The sequence below is a fragment of the Geospiza fortis genome, unplaced genomic scaffold (assembly GCF_000277835.1).
Source record: "Geospiza fortis unplaced genomic scaffold, GeoFor_1.0 scaffold112, whole genome shotgun sequence".
In the NCBI taxonomy this organism is placed as follows: Eukaryota; Metazoa; Chordata; class Aves; order Passeriformes; family Thraupidae; genus Geospiza; species Geospiza fortis.
Window position 1 is genome coordinate 24,421,041 of NW_005054298.1, and position 21,970 is coordinate 24,443,010.

Here is a 21,970-nt window from a genome sequence, read left to right on the forward strand (position 1 = left end):
TATCCAACCTAAATCTCCCCTCACACAATTTCAGGCCACTTCCTCAGGTCCTGTTGCTGGCACCACAGAGATCAATGCTTCCCCCTGCTCTTCCCTTCCCAAGGAAGTTGTAACTGCAGTGACGTGTCCCCTCAGTGTCCTCTTCTCCAGACTGAACAGACCAAATGACCTCAGCTGCTCCTCATATGGCTTCCCTCAAGGCTCTTCCCCACCTTTGCTGCCCTCCTCTTGGATGCTCTCTAATAACCTAACCTCTTACTTGTATTGTGGTGCCCAAAACTGCACACTCCTTGTGTTTCATTACTTTGTTGCTGCACTTCAGATGTTTGCCTGCAGTGTCAGTCAGAAATGAGATTCATTTATCATCTTAAATGCTTGGACTGAACTGCTCCATGCATGCTGATTATATCTATGACTCTCTTACACTGATTCAGTAATATGCACTTTCTTAATTTTAAACAGTACCTAACTTTAATAATAATTCCTTATTTACCTCTAAATGCATCATATTGTACCTACATGATAAACACCTGAGAATTTTCAAGTAAATGAAAGTTCACTGCTTTAACACAAGCTCTTATCTGACTTGTCTTGCTTTCCAGATGAGCCTTACACCTTTGTTTTTAATATCTAAATGAATGCTAATGCCCTGAAACTAAATTATAGAAAATTGGAAGAAATTTACTATAAACAATGGATTGACTTTTTTAAAGCATGTTTGCAGCTTCAATGCCAAGTTTTATATTTGTCTATGCTTAAAATGGATGGAATTTACTCCTACTTGCCTTGGAGACTTTGTCTGGTTTTAATTGTGACACTTGATTATCTGAGATGCTTTTCATCACCTTCTCATAGTGGTAATACTCAGGCCTTTAAATGGGACCACTATTTTGGAGAGTATTTATTTAAACAAGAACTCTTTTAACAAGACAGTCCAGAGCTATGTACACACACTCCCAGAATATTTTCATTTACCCTCAGCGTGCTTTCACTGAACAGGTATGGTAAGCCTCACAGCCAGTCCCTAAGGAAAGGAGGAGGTTGCTAGCTCATTTTTTTCAGAAAACCAGTCAACTTCACATATTAACCTAAATATTCCTTATTTTGGCCTGAGAGCTGGAAGGGTAGCTCTTTTAAAATGAATTACGCTGACTTTAAAAGAAGAGCTAGAGCTTGGATTGGCATGCTCTTCTCAGGGCTCCACAAAGCCCACGGTCTCTGCTCTGTGTGGATGCTTTTTCACACCACCCCTTAACAGGGTGAAGTGAGGAGGGGAGGTGGCAGTGAAAGGGGAAGGAGATGTCATAACAGAATTTGCTCACCTTGTAAAGCAAATAAGGAGGAAGAGAAGGCCTTGCATATGGTTTCCTTGCGCAGCTTGTGTGGTCCTGGTCAAACATTAACTTATTGCTTGTAGCTGATTGCATCACAGGGATGAAGTCCAAAGGTTCCTGCAGGAGAGAGGATTGACATTCCTGATGGACTTCTGGTTTTTCTGAGGAGGAGCAGGAAGACGGTGAAGGAGGGGATATATCCTTCTCTTTGAAAGCTGCCAGAGCATAGGGCTGGCCGTGGAATGCTCTGGGGAGTCTCAGGCAGGGGTTTTAGGCCCATGAGCTCCACCACAGCTCTGTGCTGCAATCTTTAGCCATCAAATTCAGATTCAAGGTGCTGCAGAAACTCCTTAGCTGGTGTACTGGAAGAAACAACCAAGAACAAGAATCCTGCCTGCTCCTACATCCATAAGTATGAGAACCCCCATAACATGGGCAAAATCCTACCCTTCCAGCCCCTCAATGGTCCCCGCAGCCTACCTGGGAGATGCCTCCCTTACTTAAGAGTTCCAGGCCCTGGCCTTGGACCCTTCTGGCAGAGGACATGTGGCAGCCACAGAGTGAGCAGCTGCCTGCTGCAAGCCTCCCAGGAGCTCTGCTTCCAAGGGTGCCTCAAAGCCACAGTAAGCTCCCCTGGGAGCTTGTGGCAGGGGTCAGCACCATTAAAAATCTAGGAATTTGTGGTGTTCCAAAAACACTACATTTAACTGGGAATCCAAACCCCCAGACCCTGATGCAGACATCAACAGTAGTTCCAGAGGCCCTCCTGGCTGAGATCTGGGAACAGTAAGTATCATATTTTCTTTGTTTCAGAAGATTGTAACCATCAGAGAAGCATTTTTAAGAAAACTGTCACTCTTTCAGAGCTTGCCCTACCCATGGTACAGTACCCACCAGAAGGCAAATTAAAAAGGACGAGTAACATTTTTTTAGTGTTTATTGAGAGTTGCCTTTATACAGGAGGGACTGGTGCTCTGATGCTGTCACAAGTGAACCCAAATAAACCCTGTTCAAGTGTCAACAATCAATTCAACTCAGTGGATTTAAATTATAACATCATTACACATCAATAATAAATTAAGACTATTGCCCAGTAGTTGCAGATAATTTAAAAAAATATCCTTGTCAAAAGTAAAAAAACCAAAGCAACAATGCAAACAATGAAACACACATAACAATGTTGCAAATAAGTTAACACAGTAGCACACACACATAAGGGTATTCCAAAAACTCAGGGTGCACTGCCAGCAATGCTAAAATTCACTGTAAGGGGTGCAAGGTGAGCTAGTGCTCTGGCAGGAAGGAAAGCCCAGGCTGCCAGGGACCACATCAGCCACTGTGCTCTGCTGCTCACATCTGGCTTTCCCTGGCTTTCAACTGCCTTGACTGAGTTAAAGTTGATTTGGAAGCTGCCATTATCACTTAATACCTATGAAACACACATTTTACTCATGAATTTACTTTTGCTTACCTCAAGTATAGCAGGGACTCATGTAAGGTAACTTGGTATCACATGTATTAATTAAAAATCAAAACTGAAAGCACAGTTTAGTTTAAGCAAAATCAACTTGGGAGACAAGTGCATAAGCAAAACTGAAACAAATCCTTTTTCCACCAAAACAATGCTGCATATTCAAGGATCCATAATGGCTTAACATGTGGATTAGACAGGAAAAAAAATAAATAACTGAGCTGCTGACACCTGTGCACAAGACAAAGTCTAATACACTTTGGTCCTAGACAGCTGATAGCTCTCCAGACCTAGTTATCTCTGATGCTAACCACAAGTGGCATGTTTGCAATTTGGATTAATGGTCACTCTAAGGAATTTGGGTGAAATCGGCATTTTAACACATGACTCAAGCCATCGTGGCCGCACCAGGGTTTTCAAGTAAAGAAGGATTTTGCACTTCTATTATCCAGGCTGTCTTCTCACTGTACGGCTAATACGCAATAGCAGCACTGCTGCTGTTAAGGGGATTCCTGCTACTGGTGTCAAATGTGGACTTACAAAATCACAGTTAGTATGGACTTGTGCCCCAGGCTCACATCTGCCACATACTTTAGCAAATAATGCTAAAATTTCAATGGGTTAATCCTCTTTCTAAGGTGAGGCTGACTAAACCCCCACTGGGTCAGCCTTCAGGGAGCCAGGCTGCACTAAAATTGAGCTTTGAGGAAACACCTTCAGTCCCACAGGACTGGACCCAGCTGTGCAAGTGAGCAGGGGGCATGGTATGGGAGTCCCTGGCCACGTTGGGTGGACTGGCCATGGGTTCCAGGAGGAGCAAAACTGCATGCGACCTGACCCTGTTTTAATTCTCTGTACCTGACATTATTATATATGCACGGCTTCTGAAGGTCTTGCACAACTGCATCTCAGGCTAAGCAGCCCAGCAAGTCTCAAAACCACACATAATAAGAACCAATACCATCTCCACACTATCCTCTCTCATAATGCCCTCACAAAGCACAGACAGTAAACAAATGTTATGGTTACCATTCCTAGCACGATGGAAACTGTCACAAGCAAGGGTTTTAAGCTGAGATGTCATAAACATTGCATCATGGCAGAGCATTTCTAAAAAAAAATAATTCACTTCTCAAAATTTAAGGCACCAAAAGGAGCAAAAGTGAGGAATTCCCACACAGCTTGGTGTCTTCAGAGCTGGTATATGAAGCCTGTAGAGCTAACTTCATAAGGGCAGAACAAGGAAACTGATTTACTCAGCTGCTCCTGCAAAAGAGCAGGCCCAGCCCCAGGAGCATTTCAGTTTAAGTCTACAAGTTAATAAAACAGCAGATGAAATCAGGAAATCCAAAACAGGAAGAGAGACGCTAATATACTGCACTGTAAGGCACTCCTACTGGGAAGGGAAAATTGGAAGGCAAATTACAAAGGAGAGAATAACTGGACTCAACTGGCTCAAAAGCAACACAATGACCTATGAAGCTCCAAGCCTGGCTATAGGCTCAGTACTCTGAGTAAGGAGAGGGACAGAGACAGTGGAGAGAGAGGAGAGAGTGGCTTGCAACTCAGTGGCAGGAAAAAAAATTAGAAGATTATGATGATTATTCAATTAATTTTTTAATACAGATCAACAGTCAGCTGCAATCCAGGCAGTGACCATTGGGAAGCTTAGGAAATGGTGGCTTCTGTTGCTACAGGGAAAAAGAAAATTCAAGTGGGCAGCTTCCCTATTTCATTGTAAACAGACATCCTCTGCTCTTTTTAAACATCTTTCAAGACATTATCATCAATCTATTGTAATACACACACTATCCTAATAATAGGAGAAGCCTTGACAAGAGGAGCTCTAGAGATACCCTGATGATTCACTCCTAATAGGGCCATCAGAGCCTGTGCAGTACTGCAAAAAACTTAAGTTCCTCTCAAAAGAGTACCTTCCCTCATACCTAGCAATTCCTATGGATCCCAGCAGTGAGCTCATATTGGTATGTGCCAGCCAGGATATTCTGTCACATCACAAACCCATCATTTTCCACCACATAAGACAGAAAAAAAGAAAAGCAATACGAGGATTCCTACACAAGAAAAACAAATTTCTCTTTTTATAGACTGATAATAGAAAAAGAGCTGAAGTTTGCATCCCCTAAATAGGCCCATCTTCCCATTAAAGCAAAGGTAAATGGCTAGGGTAAAGAGAAAAAGAGACTTAAATAAGGATCTCAATAGTATCCTAGATTAAAATAATATCAGACTAACAACTGTAAGTATCTGTAGAGAGTGAAGCTATGGTCCACTGCAGTTAAGCATCCTATTTTTACACTGATAATAAGTTCTGTACAAAGCAAAAGCAGTAACTGATTACAGATCAATTCCTTCTCAGTCAGTTATGAAAGCATCTTCTCTTTGAAGAAGACAAACAGCATAGTTCATTCTTGATTCACAATGAAACCGCACAGTTCAAATTTATTTCGTGTGTGGGTAGGACAAGTCTGAAGTACTAATGCATAATTTCACCTGGGGTGGGGGGAGGGTGTGGGCAGAGAGGTGCAATCTGCAAAGCCCCAGGAACTTTACCAGCTGATGCTCATCCAGAAGTCTGCAGAGCAGAGCCCCGTGCAGGCTGTGGGCTGCAGAATGGGCAGACAGAGCAGTGGGGACCAGCACAGAGCGCTGGTAATACAGCAGAGACAACCATGCAAGGGTTCAGCGCTGTCTGAAACCCAAACCACCTGCACAACCCCAGGCTGAGGCTCCTGCAAGAAAATTGACTGAGGGCAGGGTTAAGCCTTTCATTATGCTTACAAAAATTGGTGACAGAATATTTTATCTTACCCATTCATAAGGAATAACTGGTTTTGGATAGGAGCTAGGCATCCCTGAGAGGACATCATCTTTCACCTTACAGCCTGCTCCTAAAGCTACTGTGAAGCTGTATTACTTTTCCAAAGTAGAAATGAATGTCTATTCATTTTAGGAACTAGCTGGTTTACAACAACACTGGATTTTAAAGCAAACAGCATGATCTGTATTGTACAGTATCCTTTAACATAAAGCTCTGGGCACTGACAGAATATCATAACATGCTCTTGCTCTGTGTAATTTGTAATGGCAGTGGTTTCAGACCCATGACTAATTTCAGCAGTTTTGCCAACATCATACTTTTTTTATCCTTTAAATCTCTGTTAGCAAAGAAACTGTTCTGTAGTACACATACAAACCCAGAGAACTCCAATGCTGTCTATGTTGTTATTCCAGCATTCAATTCCAATATCTAACCACTCACATGACTGGTACTTTGGAGACAGGACATCTGTCAAAGTAACTAATATTTTGCAGTGTCTGAACCTTGATTCCTTGACTCCACATGGTTTTTGACAGTGCACTCAAGCAGCCTTCTCCAAACTGAGTTGGACATGGAACAAGCACTGTAAGGCATTATAAATACCAGAGCATGATGATATGAAAAACATCACCATTTTTTCTTTAATGACTTAACATTATGTCTACAGATAATTCAAAATAGTACCTGCCAGATGCTGACAGTTTCAGAGCTACTGGCTTTGCCACAGCAGTAATTGTAGTGACACAAGCTGAAAAACATGGGAGCGTTCTGTTTATTCAGCCAGTACCAGGGCAGTTCCTGTTTGCCTGACTAATTCCACAATACTTCACCAGTGTTTGCATTTCTGAACACACAGGGAATTCTTTGCATGGGAATGGATATGCAAGGAACATTATACCTTTAAGGGTGATAGCCAAAAGCAACTCATTTCACATGAGGAACAGTGAGCTGAGACAGAGACACCATTGTGTATGGGAAGTATTAATTGTAGTGACAATTGTAGTGCATGATTCACCGGTTTATTAAGTATGGGAATCCCTACAGCACTTTGCCAAGAATATGGAAAAACCCTCACTTCCTTCTAAAGAATTCCAATGAAAGAAGGATTTCTGCAAAAGAAAGGCACTGGTTGTCTAATGTATAGAGATATAAACATGCTTCTGTGTATATATATATAGTAGTTGCACTCAAATTTGAGAAAGCTACTTTTTTCTTTGACTGGAGGCTGGAAAAGGTAACCACTTATATTCCAGTACAAGGCAACTCATTGTAGCATTTTACCTTTTAATGTAAGCATGATGTACCCTGTTCTTTCATTTAAAATACTTCTGCAATTAGTGAGATGCTTCAACAATCAAAACCGCTTTCTGCCTTGAATACAACAGTCTGTAGATTATATACGAAGCAAAAATCAGTATTCCACATTTTCACAAACCTGTGTGAGAGGAGAGGAGAAAAACACATGCAACTGGCATTATTCTCCTGAAACCATATTTACTTTCTATATATAGATTGTGTGTGTATATATATATGAATACTTTCATAGGTATGTAATACACATATTGCTGCAGGGTGTGGAAAAGAGTCAGGAATGTGAAATGGGGAGAAGAAATCTAACTGCTCGTTGGAAGTGAACTTGCCATGAATTAAACATAATGCCAGTAAGGACACACAGCTCTCCAGCTAAATCCATCAGATACTTCCCTTTACAAAATAATTCACTGTGTTTTATACTTCCCTGTGTTCCAGGTGTGTGAAGCAGAATCATACCTCGAGGAACTTCACTGTCCACCATGGAAATCATTACAGAACTCTAAATGCCTCGGAGCTCAGAGAGAATGCAGGACACAAGTTGCATGTGAAAACAGCAAAGTAGTGTTTTTCACAATTTTGGAGGTATGTGCTAACTAAAATGGGCAAGATCACTTTCCTGACTATCAGTTTAACAGATTAGAAAAACATTTGGAGTAAACTTCAGGAAATAAAAAGAAAACCAATGCGAACACTTAAAATGCCCTGAAGTTTCAGACTGAAAGGAGGAGAACCAACATCATGTTACTACAGACAAGGACATAGCCTCCCATGAATCAAGAGTAACCAGTACAAATCTCAAAGGACTTCAGACAGAGCTTAACTGACATTTCCAGCCTGAACAAAAAGAGTAGCAAGTCCCATGGTTATCTGAATATAGAGTAGTTCACTGGGGTGGTTATAAATATATAAACATAACTGAAGGAATTATTCTGTGTCTTATGTTTGCAAGCACCCCGAATAAGGTTTAAGGGAGATCCTTTAAGATAGTTCTCTGAAAACATGAGGAAATGAAACCACATGTCCATATCAGAAGGAGACAGTGGATTTAAAATAATTCCTGCTCTACTGGGTTCTGTGAGACACCTTACCAGAACCCCTGCCAAGGCTACTAATAAATAAATAATACACATAAATAAGTAGATGATTCATCAACTCTAAATGAATAACATAAAAAATAATGCAGTCATGGCAGCAAATATTTTCTGCCTTGAGATAAAGTGTTCTCCAGAGGTGGAAAAGAAAGTTGAGTACTTAATTAGCTAGACCTAAAGCATTTCTCATCAACCACATTTTGTATGAGAGCCAAAGGCTGGACTTCAATGCAGTTTAGCCATTGGTATTTCAAAGCCAACAAGGCTTTATGGCCACTTTGGCAGGTCTTATTTCACAGATGAAGGAGGTCAGGTAATATTTTTCAAAACAATTTCTGCCTGTCTAAGCAGAGAATTTGCTTGAGCTGGCAGCTGGGAGAGGGATTCTCTTCAGGCTGGCCACTGCCTTAAGGACCTCATGTGTTCTGATATGACAACTCAAACATGTTGCAAGACTCTTCGAAGTTCTCGTCCATATTCAGTTGCCTCCAGAAGGATTTCTGCTTCTTCTGCAATTCTTTACGCACACACCTGGGGCATGGTACAGCCTTCACTTTGCACTCAGAGTGGAAGACAGCACCACAGCTTTCACACCTGCAAACACAAATTAGTGTCAAAATTGAATCACAACATAGGACCAGAGCATGCAACAGGCTTCACGTGGGCTGTGGCCAGTAGGTATTCCTTCACACTGTTCTGGGAGCTCAAAGAGCATTATGCTTCATTAGAGTGGTGTTGTAAAAGACACTGATATGGCCACGCCTCTGCTGGTGTAAAGTTACTCGGGAACACTAAAATCAATTGACTTGCATTCATTTTGCAGTTGCTGAGAATCTGTCCCAGCACTTCTGCTTCACAGACAAGTTTTCAGAAGGATTAATACTTATCTTCTTAGTATCTAGTATTCAGGTACACCACTGAAAAGACATCAACTTTGTTTTATGAAAAACAAGTCTTGCTTTGTTTGTAAATGAGGCGTGGCTGTGTTATTTTCCAATAATGTATATTTCAGCATTTGCAGAAACAGATTCTGTGATTTGCAACAGCCATGATGCAACATATTTCTCATTGAAGCTCCAGTGGTCAGCTGTTCTGTAAAGAGTAAAGAACAGTCCACTTCAACAGCAGAAGTTGTCATTTCAAACGTAAAAATGAAACAGAGGTAAGTGATGTTGTCTGGCCTGTGTCCTATGGAAGACTAGACTAGATGAAGACAACTGATCTATGTTGATCAATTGATCAATACATTGAGCTATGCTTCTGGCATTCAAACCTGTGTTATTCTGTTCTCAAATGTGACATGAGGACTTCAAACGAATCAACTGCTCAAACAACATGACTGGTTTACTTTTGGGGCATTGTGAGGCAATGAACTTAGTGTCCCAGCAGATCAAGTCCCAGTTGCAGATGGATGAGGAGCAATAAAACATCTGGCAATCATGAGTGGGCTACAACTCAACAGTTGGACATTCTCAGCCTTTCAATGTAAATATCTATCTGTAGTGATGAGTTGTCACTACAGCTTTGTAACCAAAGGAAAAAGTAAAAGGTGGACTGTCAGAGGTAAAAAGTCTTGGATTTCAGTTGGATAATCAAATAATAAAAGCAACAAAACATGAAACTTTAAAGCAATCCTGAAATACAAACAATGGGTGTTGGTCACCCTTGGTGATTCATTCTGTAGGACATCTTGATTGCCTTGCACTTTCTTCCTTTCTTGTAGACATTGTAGTCAAATGACTACATAAGAATCCAAGTGCCCATTAGTATAACTTTAGTGAGGTTTTTTGTTGGTTTGCTTTGAACCTGATTTTCATAGAAATAAGGGCTTTGTCTTCAAGACTGTGAAGGAAAATCAAAAACATGAAGAAAAAAACCCCAAAAAGTGAGAAGCCATAAGGCATGTGGTCTGACAATACTGAGAGAAGTCCATAAGCTAACACAACCTGTTAGCTACATTGGCTGCATCTCACCTGTAACTTTTAAAAAAACTATTCCTGGTCTGGCTGCACTTGAAGTTTTATGCATGGCTCCAAACATGGTGTAAATTTTAATAACTGCAGAGCTTTAAGAATGCTGTGCAGATATTTAATGAGGCACAATTCTAACTAGCATAAACTGATAGAACCTAAATATGAGTAAGAAAAGAAAGGTGAAGAAGGCTAAGTATAAAGCAGTATATCTACTGGCTTCCATGCTCTCTCACAGTAAAACCTGACTGTTGGATTTCTCAGTCCAGCTAGAGTCTAAATCTGGTTTTGAATCAAGAAACTGGCTCATACAGAGCTATTTACAACATCCCACTGATTTCTTTGGGATTACTGGCCTGCCTTGCATTAAGTGTGCTTACGTGCTTTGCTGGGTTGGGATCTCCACAAACAGACCCACTAATGGGCAAAGAAGAGACAGAAGACAGCAGTGTCTTTAAAACTTTACACCACTCTGAACTGACACTAATGGTGATTTTATCAAGCTAATTCTCCCTTGTTAGTCAGCAGTTTACAGTGCCCTGGAAGTTGCTAGACGGTAATGATTGATGAGGAGTGTAATTTTGTGCTCTCACATCACCACCCCCTATGCTAGCCCAATATTTCTCTACAGCATGCATGGAAATGACAAAACCTATCAGAAATTACTGCTGAAGTGGATTGAGCAGGATGAGAGAGGGGCCAGCACACCTGGTCTCTCAAGTCAAAGGCCATCAGCAGAGCAAACAAAGACTGATGGTGTTCAAATTAATATGAATTCATTTTTCAGAAATAAGGTCAGTGGAAAAGATCAACAAAGATTTTTCCCATCACTTAGAATCAAAACAGAGAGAAAAACTGTCTGAACTGTTATTCATTAGAGCTGGTACAGTAGCTGAAGCTGTGCCCACAACCCCACACTGTCAGGCACTAAGCAGAGGCAAACAGCCAGCCCTGATCTCACAGTCCCTGCAGTGGCACCCACTGCTGCCATCGTGGGTCCATTCTGGTGCCCCCTGACTGCTGCTCTGAAAGACCTATTTTCTGCCTTCTCTTGTGAAGGCTGAGCCCAACCAAGGGGTCCAGATGACAACAAAGTAGCAGCCTACAGAAAGGGTGCTCTGAGTTGGAGAACAAAGCTGCCTCTAGCTCTGCACAGGAACAAGTAGAGAGGACATCCATTTCAGCTTTCACTGCATGCTTGTGTCCCCCTCACTGACAAAGTCACCAGGGCAGGGGGGCAATGCTGATCTTGCTCTGCCTTGGTGCAACTGGCAAGTCACTCCTTTTAACGTGGTGGAGCTATACTAACCCAAGCTCCTTACACAGCTCTGCTTTTCCTCATATCAAATACAGTCAATCTTAACTGGCCCTGGAATGCCAACTGGTTGACTATTTCTAACCTCACTGTGAGAGATTCTCCAGTGATACCAAAAGCTCCAACATTATATTCCTTTTTAGAATATTACAAACAGATTGCTTCCTAGTTAATTCTGAGATCTAATTTTATCTCCACATGTGAACTTCATACGGTCTTTTGTTGTTTTCAAGCCTCAGTATATTAAAATGATTTTATTTCTCTGGAGAAATAAAATATATTTTGTAGCCTATAAAAGGCTCACTTAATAGTTCACTACACCTACTTATCTTTCCCTTAACCCTTGTTGTTGTCATAGGTAATTCACAGTTCAGGTGCTATTTCTGAATCCCAACTTACTCTTTGTCTAGAGGCCAAAAAGTCCCTACATCCTTTGTGAGAATGCTATTCACCACTGATAATAAGCTGATGAGCCCATAGCCATTCAGGCCTTTCATGTTTCCTTCTTTAATGAATGATATTGTGACACTGCACATTAATAGCATCTTGCTATTTTTCAAACAGCATTTGAAGACTTAGTGAACACTGCATGTTGTTTTCACACAGACTTGCAGTCTTCTAAGAGAGCAGCTGAAATAGCTTCCTCTCTATTTTGGTGGGGTTTTTTTTTTCCCCTCTTTCCTGACCTAACTCAATTTCTGTTGAGACTTTAGAGGGTGTTTTATGTTATAAGAATGTTTTACCTGTATGGAGTAAAAAAATGCAGAGAATAATTCAGTCCTCTAAATAATTTCTATTGCACTGAAAAGCGTAAGAGAAAGGGCAAAGCTCTCCACAGCCAGAAAGGCATTATTATAATAATGCTCTTATTATCATCACTAGTTACAAAAGAAAAGGCTTTCTACGTTAAAAGCATATAATCTTTCCTTGTATGCTGAGGAAATGCCAAAGTTAGTATCTCCCATCTGGGCATTTGAAACATAGCAATATTTAGTAAATTGCAAGTTCTGGCATGTTCTTTCCATGCTTCCCATCTATTTTTTCCAGGATTATAGCTCAAGTGATTCTAGATGCTGCACAACCAATTGATTATGCTTATGTTTATTCTTTGTACTGCACCATCATTAAGTGCCCCTGAGCAGAATCAGGTGCCTGAAGTGGGGGGTACAACACAAGGAGGTCTCGAAGACCTTTCACCTCTAACAGACAAAATGAAGCAGGGATGATCAACAGATGGCCCAGGATGTCATCTGAAAGCCAAGTTTTTGGCTTGTAGGAACCTTACTGGTTCACAGACTTACCAATGTGACTGGTACAAAGGTGGGATGAAGCTGCTGGAACCAACAAGGTTTATTAGGATATCTTCAGTCCATGCACAGGGGCTGGCTGTACAGATACAGCACCATTCCCACCTCCCAACAGGAAGCGAGAGGTGAACTGGCTTGCTGAAGGTCAGCCAGGGGCTCCTAGCAGAGCTGAGAAGGGCAAAGAGCTCCCCTGTCCCATTGCAGTGTCATATTCACCCACCACCCTTTCTTTGTAATTTTATATACTAGCTTTCTTTTTTTCATTTAAAAAACTCACTTCCTTTGCGCCAGACCTTCCACACCTTTGGTCAAGTGAGTAATCCCTTGAAAGAAATTTCAGCAAGGATTTGATTTAGGACTGAACTAAATCAAATCCTTGAACAACTAAATTCTTCAGTTTCTTCTTTCCTGCCATGCAGAGTAAAAGCAGGATTAAATGGGATCATTCATTATGTTTTCCTTAGATGATGCTAAACATTCACCAAGCACCCAAAACACTAAACCACCTGTAACTTGGCTATTAAAAAACCCCAAAGAACAAACCATACAGGCTGAAGTAAGCCTTGCCTGGGGATTCCAGCATGATCACCATCCCACACTATGCACATGTGCCTGTCTGCAAGCATTTCTAAATTGCTCAGTTGTGAATATCATAGACAGGCCCTTCAAACTCTGAGCCTTTAGCAGAACACAAAGAAAAGGAAAAAGGACTAGCCTGTGTTCACTTACAATACAAAAAAAGCCCCAAAGGCGATCAATGCCTGACATACACGTGCAGCAATATTATTCCAGTTGCCTAGGAACCAATGCAAGTAGCCTGCCTAGGGAGGGATGCCCACATGGTAAATGAATGGAAGAAAGTTGGCACTAATATGACATTGACTGAACATTCTAGTTAAAAGCCACTGTGACATGAAGCAAGTAAAACCAACCTCTAAAGCTAATTCAGTTGTAAAAGACAATACTTGATGAAAAAGCTGGTATACTTTATTGTTTTCTGTTTACATCTTCCAGATAATATTACTGTGCTACCCTGCACAAATGAAAATAAGACAATCTGGGCCAGAAGATTTTGATCAGTTTTGACAGATTCAGGTGAAATTAAATTACCAAGAGAACTTACCATCTACTTAGGTGCCTACATTTCCTTGAAGAAGTGTTGAGCAGATCACTTCAGAGTGCTTTCAACCAGCTATCAGCATCTGATAAGCTAAGCTCTTTCAAAAATCAGGTACTAAACTACTGGCACAACTCAGGTGAGCCAGGCCGGGGGAAAGGCTTTCTAGCAAAAGACAAACCAATCAAAGCAAGAGAGAAAATTATGTACTTTGAGTGATGCCTTTGACCTGTGCCAAGGTACTTCCTGCAAATACTGTGTACTGCAGATTTCAGTCCCTCCGCCTAACATCTATCTTCAGCATTCTCCCAAATGCTCAAAGTTACCATTGTCCAGTGACACAGCATCATAACACAAAGCTGTAACTTTGCAAAGACTTCAGCATGCACAGCCCCAGAGCCTTCAGTAGGCCTTGTCACTATGTGCAAAGTACATTCACAGGTCTTATCAGGATGGTGGCCAAAGATTATGGAGGCATCCAAGCTGGTTGATATAGTCAAGTCTGTTCTGTGGCACGTCTATTTTAAACTTGGGCCTTCTGGTTTGTCTCTTAAAAGGTATACATGTCTTAACTGATCTGCAGAACAAATTAACTTAACAAAGTGAAAACAGTTTAGCCTTGATAAATGAGTATGAACACAAAAGAGCAACTCTCCATGGTTCACATACATCTACAGTCAGCACATAAAAGGAAAGGAATGGATTAAATTGTTCTTAACAAGCAAGTAACTTTAGCAGCAAAACACAACAAATTTAATTGCCTGTGAAAGTAATCATTACGATGATGATAGGCAAGACCAAAACTTTATTAAATGGGTAACATAATCTTAACCATAACCATGATTGCTTAATTATCTGATGGGACAGAAAACGTTTTAATAAATTCTATTCTCATTCCAAAGGTAATTTTCTCAGTACTCCTTAAGATTTAAAAATTGTTAAAAATTGTTCTAAGTTATAAAACAAATATAGCAACTACTACAGACAACAGTGCCACTACCCAGACTTTAATTCTGTTGTTTGGTTGTTGGGTCTTTTTTTAATTTTAGGAGAAAGAAACAAAACCTCTTCCCCACATTAGTGAAGAACAAGCAAAATCAGAGCAACTTGAGGGGAAGTGCCTTCTTGCTAATGGGCAAGGATAGCTCTAACAAGCTAATTTACAGTCAAGGATATTTAAAGTCATTGCACAACATCTGTAAATATAAAATAAGTGACATAATATGATAATTTTATATATTTACTCACTAAATTTTAGCCCCGGGCAAATTCAGCCCAAGAAATAAAATAGGAGGTAGATGCTCAGTTTATTTAAGTCGCCAGAACTCCAGCAAAAGCAGAGCTCAGAGAGTTTACATTAGCTGAAAATTTGGTCCATGAAATGTGCAATTAATTCAAGAGGCTTTAAATAGTTCTCATGATTTAAAGCCTTCAAAAACAAGGTGAAATTGTGAAATTTTGAAAGAACCCTGATTAAGTATTATATAAATATGGGTAAGACAGAAAAGAGGGGAATAAAGGACAGAAGAATCAAAGTGACTGGAAGAGGCATCAAAAGGATGGGACAATTTTTAAGAAATTGTTTAACTACTGAATCACAGCTTTTATTAAGATCTGTGCAGAATAACCACCTCCCAAGAACAGCCGGAGAAAGGATGTATCATTGAAAGCTTATGACTTTGTGAGCCCACCCTTGCATTCAAGGCAGCAAACTGTTGCTCTGCATTGTTGAGCAGGATGTAAAGAGCCTGCCAAGCACAGCCCACAGACCCGCTAATTAAGTGAACTGATTGTGTTTGTTTTGGAACCGTTTGCCAACAAAGGAATGTGTCACACTGATTAGTGAGAGAAGGGTATGCAATATATGTGTATTCAAACCCTGAGGAGTGCATAACCCAGGTATTCACTCTGTTTGCCCAAGGACTGACAAAAATGACTCTCAAGCAAATAACCAGACCAAAGAGAAACTCCAGCCCTCAAGAGGGGCCCTCTTTTTCTCTCAGCTCTATCTACCTGAAGAATACCCATCCTTCATAAATTCTTACTGAACACTGTGCCAGAAACAACTGCTGAGAATATTTTGGAGAGAAACAATCTCATCGCCTCAAAGCTCACCTAAGAGACCATGAGGATGGAAAGTGAACAGCCAACTGAAAACCACCTTGGAATTGTAATGGCCAGCTGACAGCTGTCACTCTTCTCTCCAAAGAGCAAGAAAGGTCAGGGAGGTAGCCAAAAATCCAAATGCCAGCTCAACACAGACATACATACACACACACACAAGCAGGCTTCACTTTTCAAACATGCAGCAAAGAGCTGAAGTTTGCAAAAGATATCATGCACTCACTTTCAAATATTTCTAACCTAACAGCCCAGTTTGCTGGTAGAGTTGATAGCTCAAAAGTGAACAAACATTCAAATGCAAAAAGAAAAATATGGTCTTCAGAGTTTAGCAGCTCTTTCCTCCTCAACTTACCAGCTTCAGCCAGCCTACCTGGCAGTCCACTATTGTATACAAAATTTGAGTACTGTGCTGTAGATAGCAATTCCAGAAAACCAGGATGAAGAAAAGGGAGTTGTAGTCAATTATCTCTGCACACTGTGGACTAAGAATAGCACAACTAAATCACAAATCTGAGCTGTTTTACTCAGAGCTCTGTATGACAACTGACAAGGAAATTTTGAATACATCATCAGAATTTCCAGGTATAATTGCAAGTCTTCACATGGACCTTTTAGGACTTGCCATCCATTTGCCACAGGTTACTCTGTACATCCCTCTATTTCTAACTAGCCTCCCCACCTTACCTTGTCTTGTAGTGCTCAGTATACCTACTTCAGAAACTTCTCTCATCTTCAAGAGATGGGAACAAACACAAAATCCCTCCACCTAGCCTTCTCCCTCACTGCTTTGGAGTTGATAGAGCTGCACTGCTTTACTGTACAAGCTCCTCTTTTGGCATAACATGCCTCCAGAGCAAAAATATGGAACTGAAATAATCTGGTTAGCTCCACATAGGTGCATGTGTATTAATGAGATGAGAAAACTAACTAGGAAGGGAATCAGAAAATGCTGGGGATAAAAACAAGGTTTAGTTACAAGGAATACAAAAGGAGTAAGTAGAATGATGAGATAAGAAAGAGAAATCTTGGAGAACCTTTCATGCTGATTGTGTTTTAATTAAAACGATTAACAAGAACTGCTGTCTTTGGCATGACATCAACCATAACTTCACATTTGTGAAACATGAACACAAGTCCTCTCTGGCTTCTGACTCACATAAACACAGGAGCTACAGCAGCTTCTGTTGGCTTGAATTGCTGACAAATTCTATTTGATTCCAGAGGGTTTTGAACTCTGTAATTGCAAGGCATGTCTGATCTCAGCTAAAGGGCATGGAAACAATATACACCCAATAATGGTTTTGTGACCAAAAATCCCCCAGACAAATCAAATTTTAACATGAACTTGTATTCCCAAATGTTCCTTCACATTCTCATTAATCTTTTGGGAAGATCTTCAATCACCTATTATGCAGTCTCCACAGACATCTTATGGTTTATGCCATCTTAGTCTGTCTTTTAACTCAGCCTATCTCACCATGCACCCTAGATGCATTCTTTCTTAAAAACTGTTTATAAACCACATATCACATACCTTGCTTAGCTTTTATCCACTGCTTTGTCAATACATTTTTTGGAATAAGTCTCTGGAAAAACAATATGCAACCTTTGAAACTCAGATCAGACTGAAAATCCCCTAAGAGTAGTCCTTGGTTGCTTTTAATTTAACATCTTTGTGCATGCAAGGGAACCAGATTCTTAACAAACCTTTTTAATTGTCTGGTCCTGATTGTTTCCAAAGGCAGGTCCTTGATTCTTTCCACTTTCAAATGAACACTTTGGAGAACAAATTACAATGACTGTATTTGAAACAGCCATAAAAATACTTAATTGTGGATGTCAGATATACTTTCTTCCACCCTTAACAGAAAGACAGTATATCTCCTTTACTGAAAATCCAAGACACTACTGAAAAAGAGTAGTAACACTGCTGTGTTGCCAAGTCTGCTTTGGTTTCCTGCATTTTGCTTCTAGGTTTCCCATGTGACTCCTGTCCCTGACCTGGCATCCAGTACTGTATATGATCTGAAATAAAGGTGTTTTCGCTTAGTTTAGGACTCACATACACTTACACTTACTTTGCTGCCGTCTGAGAATAGCAATAAATTAAAAAAAAAAATCTTGCATATACAGGTACAGAGGAATAAGCAGAGCAGAGAACTAGCCATAACATTTCATGAGGAAGACACTTCAGAATGGATGGCCATTGTTTTAGAATGGATGATCCCTGTAAATTATGGGCCCAGGGATACCAGAGAACAGAAAGATGTCTGCGGTTGCTCCAGAAAAGTCATCTGGCTTTTCAGGACACTTTCCAAACTCAGAACAGCTTTGGATAAATCACACTGTGTGATGATCTGGGGGCTTTTCCCTTTTTGAACAGCTCTTCTGAGACTGACAGGACCTTGGGAAGTAGCACTTCTCATTTGCTTCCACATTTGCTCATGGTGGCCTCCCTGGAGCAGTGATCTACTGTAGCTCCCCAGAAATGTGCATTAGTGGAATCTAGTCCCTAATTATTTAAATAAAAGGTCATGAGTCTGAGAATACTCCAGGCTTTAACACTCAAATCAAATGTATGACTGCCATTAGCACATTAGAGTACCTGCTTGTAGATATGTCCTCAAAGGGGTAAAGGATTTCTCCATTGTTGCAAATCTCACAGATGAAACCTTTTTGGCTACAAAGGCTGCAGCTATACACATGAGAGGTGGCAAACTTGATCACCTTCCCCAAGAAAGGAGCCAGCTTTCCTTCAATAACCTGGAATGAGAAGACAATATTGAATGAACCCCGCAGAAATAACCAAAAAATGACCTGAAAGACTGAGACAATACTTATTACAACAGAAATGTAGGCACATGCTGTTGGTTAAAACAATAGGAAAGTTACTTCTCAACAATTAGAGCTCCATGAAAACACAAGTGATAATAGTAGTCATTGAAGCAGCAATGATCTGAACATGAAAACTAATTTACTATCTCTTTGTAAATCTGTACATGGCAATAACAAAGCATTAGTAATCATTTTAAGTACAACAATGCATTCATACGATAAGACATAAAGAAGTAAATAGGAAACGAGTTTAAGGCTTCCACATTATCTTTGACAGCTATGAATACTGCCTTACAATTTTCACTTCTTCTTACTTTTTATGCACAAATCACAGTTTTGGTTGTTTCTTTTCCTTCAAAGTACAAGTTTTTTGCACGTATTTTGTGAACAGAGTCCTGGCTTTAGTCCTTTAGTAGTGTTTCCCATTGAAAACCATTCAAATATAAATGTTCTGCTCCTTGCTAAAACAAATAACTTCTTAGGTAAAGTCTTGAAGAGGAACTTGTTATTTTTTTCCCTTTAGTGTCCAGCTCTCAAATCAAGAAGTCCCAAAGAATCCTGCTAGACCATGAGAATGATTAGCACTCCTCGTGTTGGTGTGGAAAAAATGACCAAACCTTAAACTGCTAACCACAACACTCATCTAAATTTGTGGCTTGGAGACAATGCCTCAATAAGGGGTGCTATTCAGGCAAAATACTTTCCATTCAGATCAAACTTCTAGAGACTTTAAGGAATTCTGCTGCTGTAGGGAAGAATGAAGATGGAATAAGGCCCTAAGTGTATATTCTTCTCTTCTGGGCTTCCTGTGGTCTGAATGGCAGCTTGCCAGATTAGTGATAGAAATGTGCCATGGGATTTGATAGTAACCTCCTGTAAAAAGGAAAAAGAATGCAGTAATTGCTGACTGAAGAGTTGCATGGGGCTGTGCCCTGGCATCCAAGAGCGGGGAGTTTCACACTTAAATGAGTGTCACACTCAGTTCAGGCACCCCTTCCCTAAATATGGTAACACACCTGTAACACACTTGTAATCTGGGTTAGGTGTAACCAAATCTAGAGAAAGCAGAGATACCAATGCAAAGAAGAACAACAGAGAAGCAAAGGCCAGGTAGTAAGGAAATAAATTTGTGTTCCAGGGCAACTTCCTGCCCACTAGCCAAGAAAGGCACTACTAACAAGTACAACTGGAAAAGGAGGTGCATGGGGAGTGCTGGTATTGACGGCAGTGAATGGCATGGGCAGAAATGTGCCCCTTCCTTGCCTTCAGCTCCAGCCTGCTGACAACACCTGCAACAACAGGAAGCAGCAATGTTATTGCTACTGCTGCAGATAGGACATCTGCTCATGTCAGAGGAAAAATGACATTCCTATTGCATCCTGGTATAGGAAGATCCCCTTCAAGCACAATATAAACAATGCAGAGAAGCTGCTGCATGAAATACGAAAATGAAGCCAGAGTTCAAGGCAGTGATTCTGCTAACCTTCCAACAGATGGTCAGAAGGTAATTTAGCTCCCCTAGGCTAGGGTTTGTTTTCCATGTTGAAGGAAGAAATATTTTGCTTGCAGACTCCACAGTTACAGAGGGGAGACACGGAAGTTGACAATATTCAATAAACAGAAAGAAAGAAACAGTGAAGCCACCCAGCTAGTGACAAAGCTACAGTCACCCTCCAAAAACCCACTTAGGCACTAATAGATGAAATGCACATACAAAGATAATAAATAAACCGCAATGCATACAAATTTTCCAGAGAATTTTCATGCTATAGCAGTCACCTCAGGCCACAACTGGTCAGCTTAAAATGCCAGGCTAAAGACACAGTGCAAACAAATTCTCTAAATCTGAACTAATGTCACTGTCAGCAACAATTTAAAAGTTAAATATCTGAATTGAAGTAACATTTTATATAATGTAATAAACACAATTATCATGATCTATTACCTTCCTAAGCACTGGGAGTGAATTTAAAACTACAAGGAACAAAAGCTTTGCTGTGCTGAAGCATTCACAACCTAAGCAAGACACATCAGGTGGGCAGCTGCCCTGAGGAGATGGTGCTATTTGTCCCTCTTTATTTATTTATTTATTTGTATGGCTTGTTGTAGCACTGCAGTGGGTGGGCTTGTTACTCTGGCCACTGCAGACAGACAAGGAAGATGATATCTTCAAAGACCCATGCATGCCAATTTTGCAATGTGAATTACAGGCCATTTTACTGTATTATAGGAGGAAGACAAAATGCAGCATCAAATCGATGTTATCACTGGTTTTAGCATCTGTAAATTTTGTGTTATTTTGTTTCATCAGAGACCTCAAGGCTATGCACAGGATGATTTTTCCTTGCAGCCTTCTCTCATTCCTGTTTGTAGCTAATAAGAATAAAACACTCATCTCCATTTATGCTAGGCAAGCAGAAAGGAAGATTCCTATTTGCTGTCCCAAGTCTACTTGGCTGTCTACTCACTGTTTTGTAGTAACAGTTTCACAGTGAGTGCTTTATGGCTTAGGAAAAGGAGCACAGAACTTGTAATCGAAGTTTTAAAACTTCTCCTGTGATTGCCAGAGATCCGGAGTTGGTCACTTTAGACATCCCAGAAACATGATTGGGAGAGTCCCAGGATCCTCTCCCAGCTGTTGCTAGAATCTGATTTTGAGTTTCAAGGAAACATAAGTGATAAAAGAATAGAAGTGTGATAGTCAAATGTAATGCATTATCCAGATATCATGGAAATTATGGGAGGAAAAGAAAGACCTCAAGAGGCTGTCTTGGCAGAGCCACCAATATTTAGATCACTCTTTACAGCTGTATCTGCCTAAAGCCTTTCAGCAACGAAGACTTCACAGCTCCCATGCAGTCTAATCCAGCACACTTCTGTTCTCGCTGCTGGAGTCACTCCTAAGCTTTGACCTGAACCTTTCCTAAGAACATTTCAGTTTACAAAATAAGTTTACGAAACAGAGAAACTGTGAAATCACACACTACAAGCTGCAGAAAAGTACATCACATTTCAGAAGTGTGGCAGCTTAGCATAAAAGTTAAAAGTATGCCAAAGGAACAGAAACTGAAATTTTCACCCTTGACTTATCTCTTTAACATAGGGGATGTCTACATACACCGGGAAAAGGATTAAAAATATATACCTGTCTGTTAAAAAGAAAAATGCATCAGGCTTAAATTAAAATTTTGCTGAGTTCAGATTCTCTTCTACTTACAGCACACATAAAGAGCAAGGTCTGTTTCTAATC

General features: G+C 40.4%; 1 protein-coding gene across 1 annotated transcript in view; it reads right to left on the reverse strand.

The window, feature by feature from the left end:
* Positions 1 to 2,253: 2,253 nt before the first annotated feature.
* The window catches only part of PLEKHM3 (pleckstrin homology domain containing M3), a 66,763-nt gene continuing 47,046 nt past the window's right edge, over positions 2,254 to 21,970 (reverse strand). The window contains exons 6-7 of the mRNA XM_005415926.2: positions 18,491 to 18,648; positions 2,254 to 8,646 (exon numbers count right to left, since the gene is read on the reverse strand). Coding sequence (XP_005415983.2) covers positions 8,469 to 8,646; positions 18,491 to 18,648 — 336 coding nt within the window. The 3' untranslated portion in view covers positions 2,254 to 8,468. The remainder of the gene's footprint in view (positions 8,647 to 18,490; positions 18,649 to 21,970) is intronic.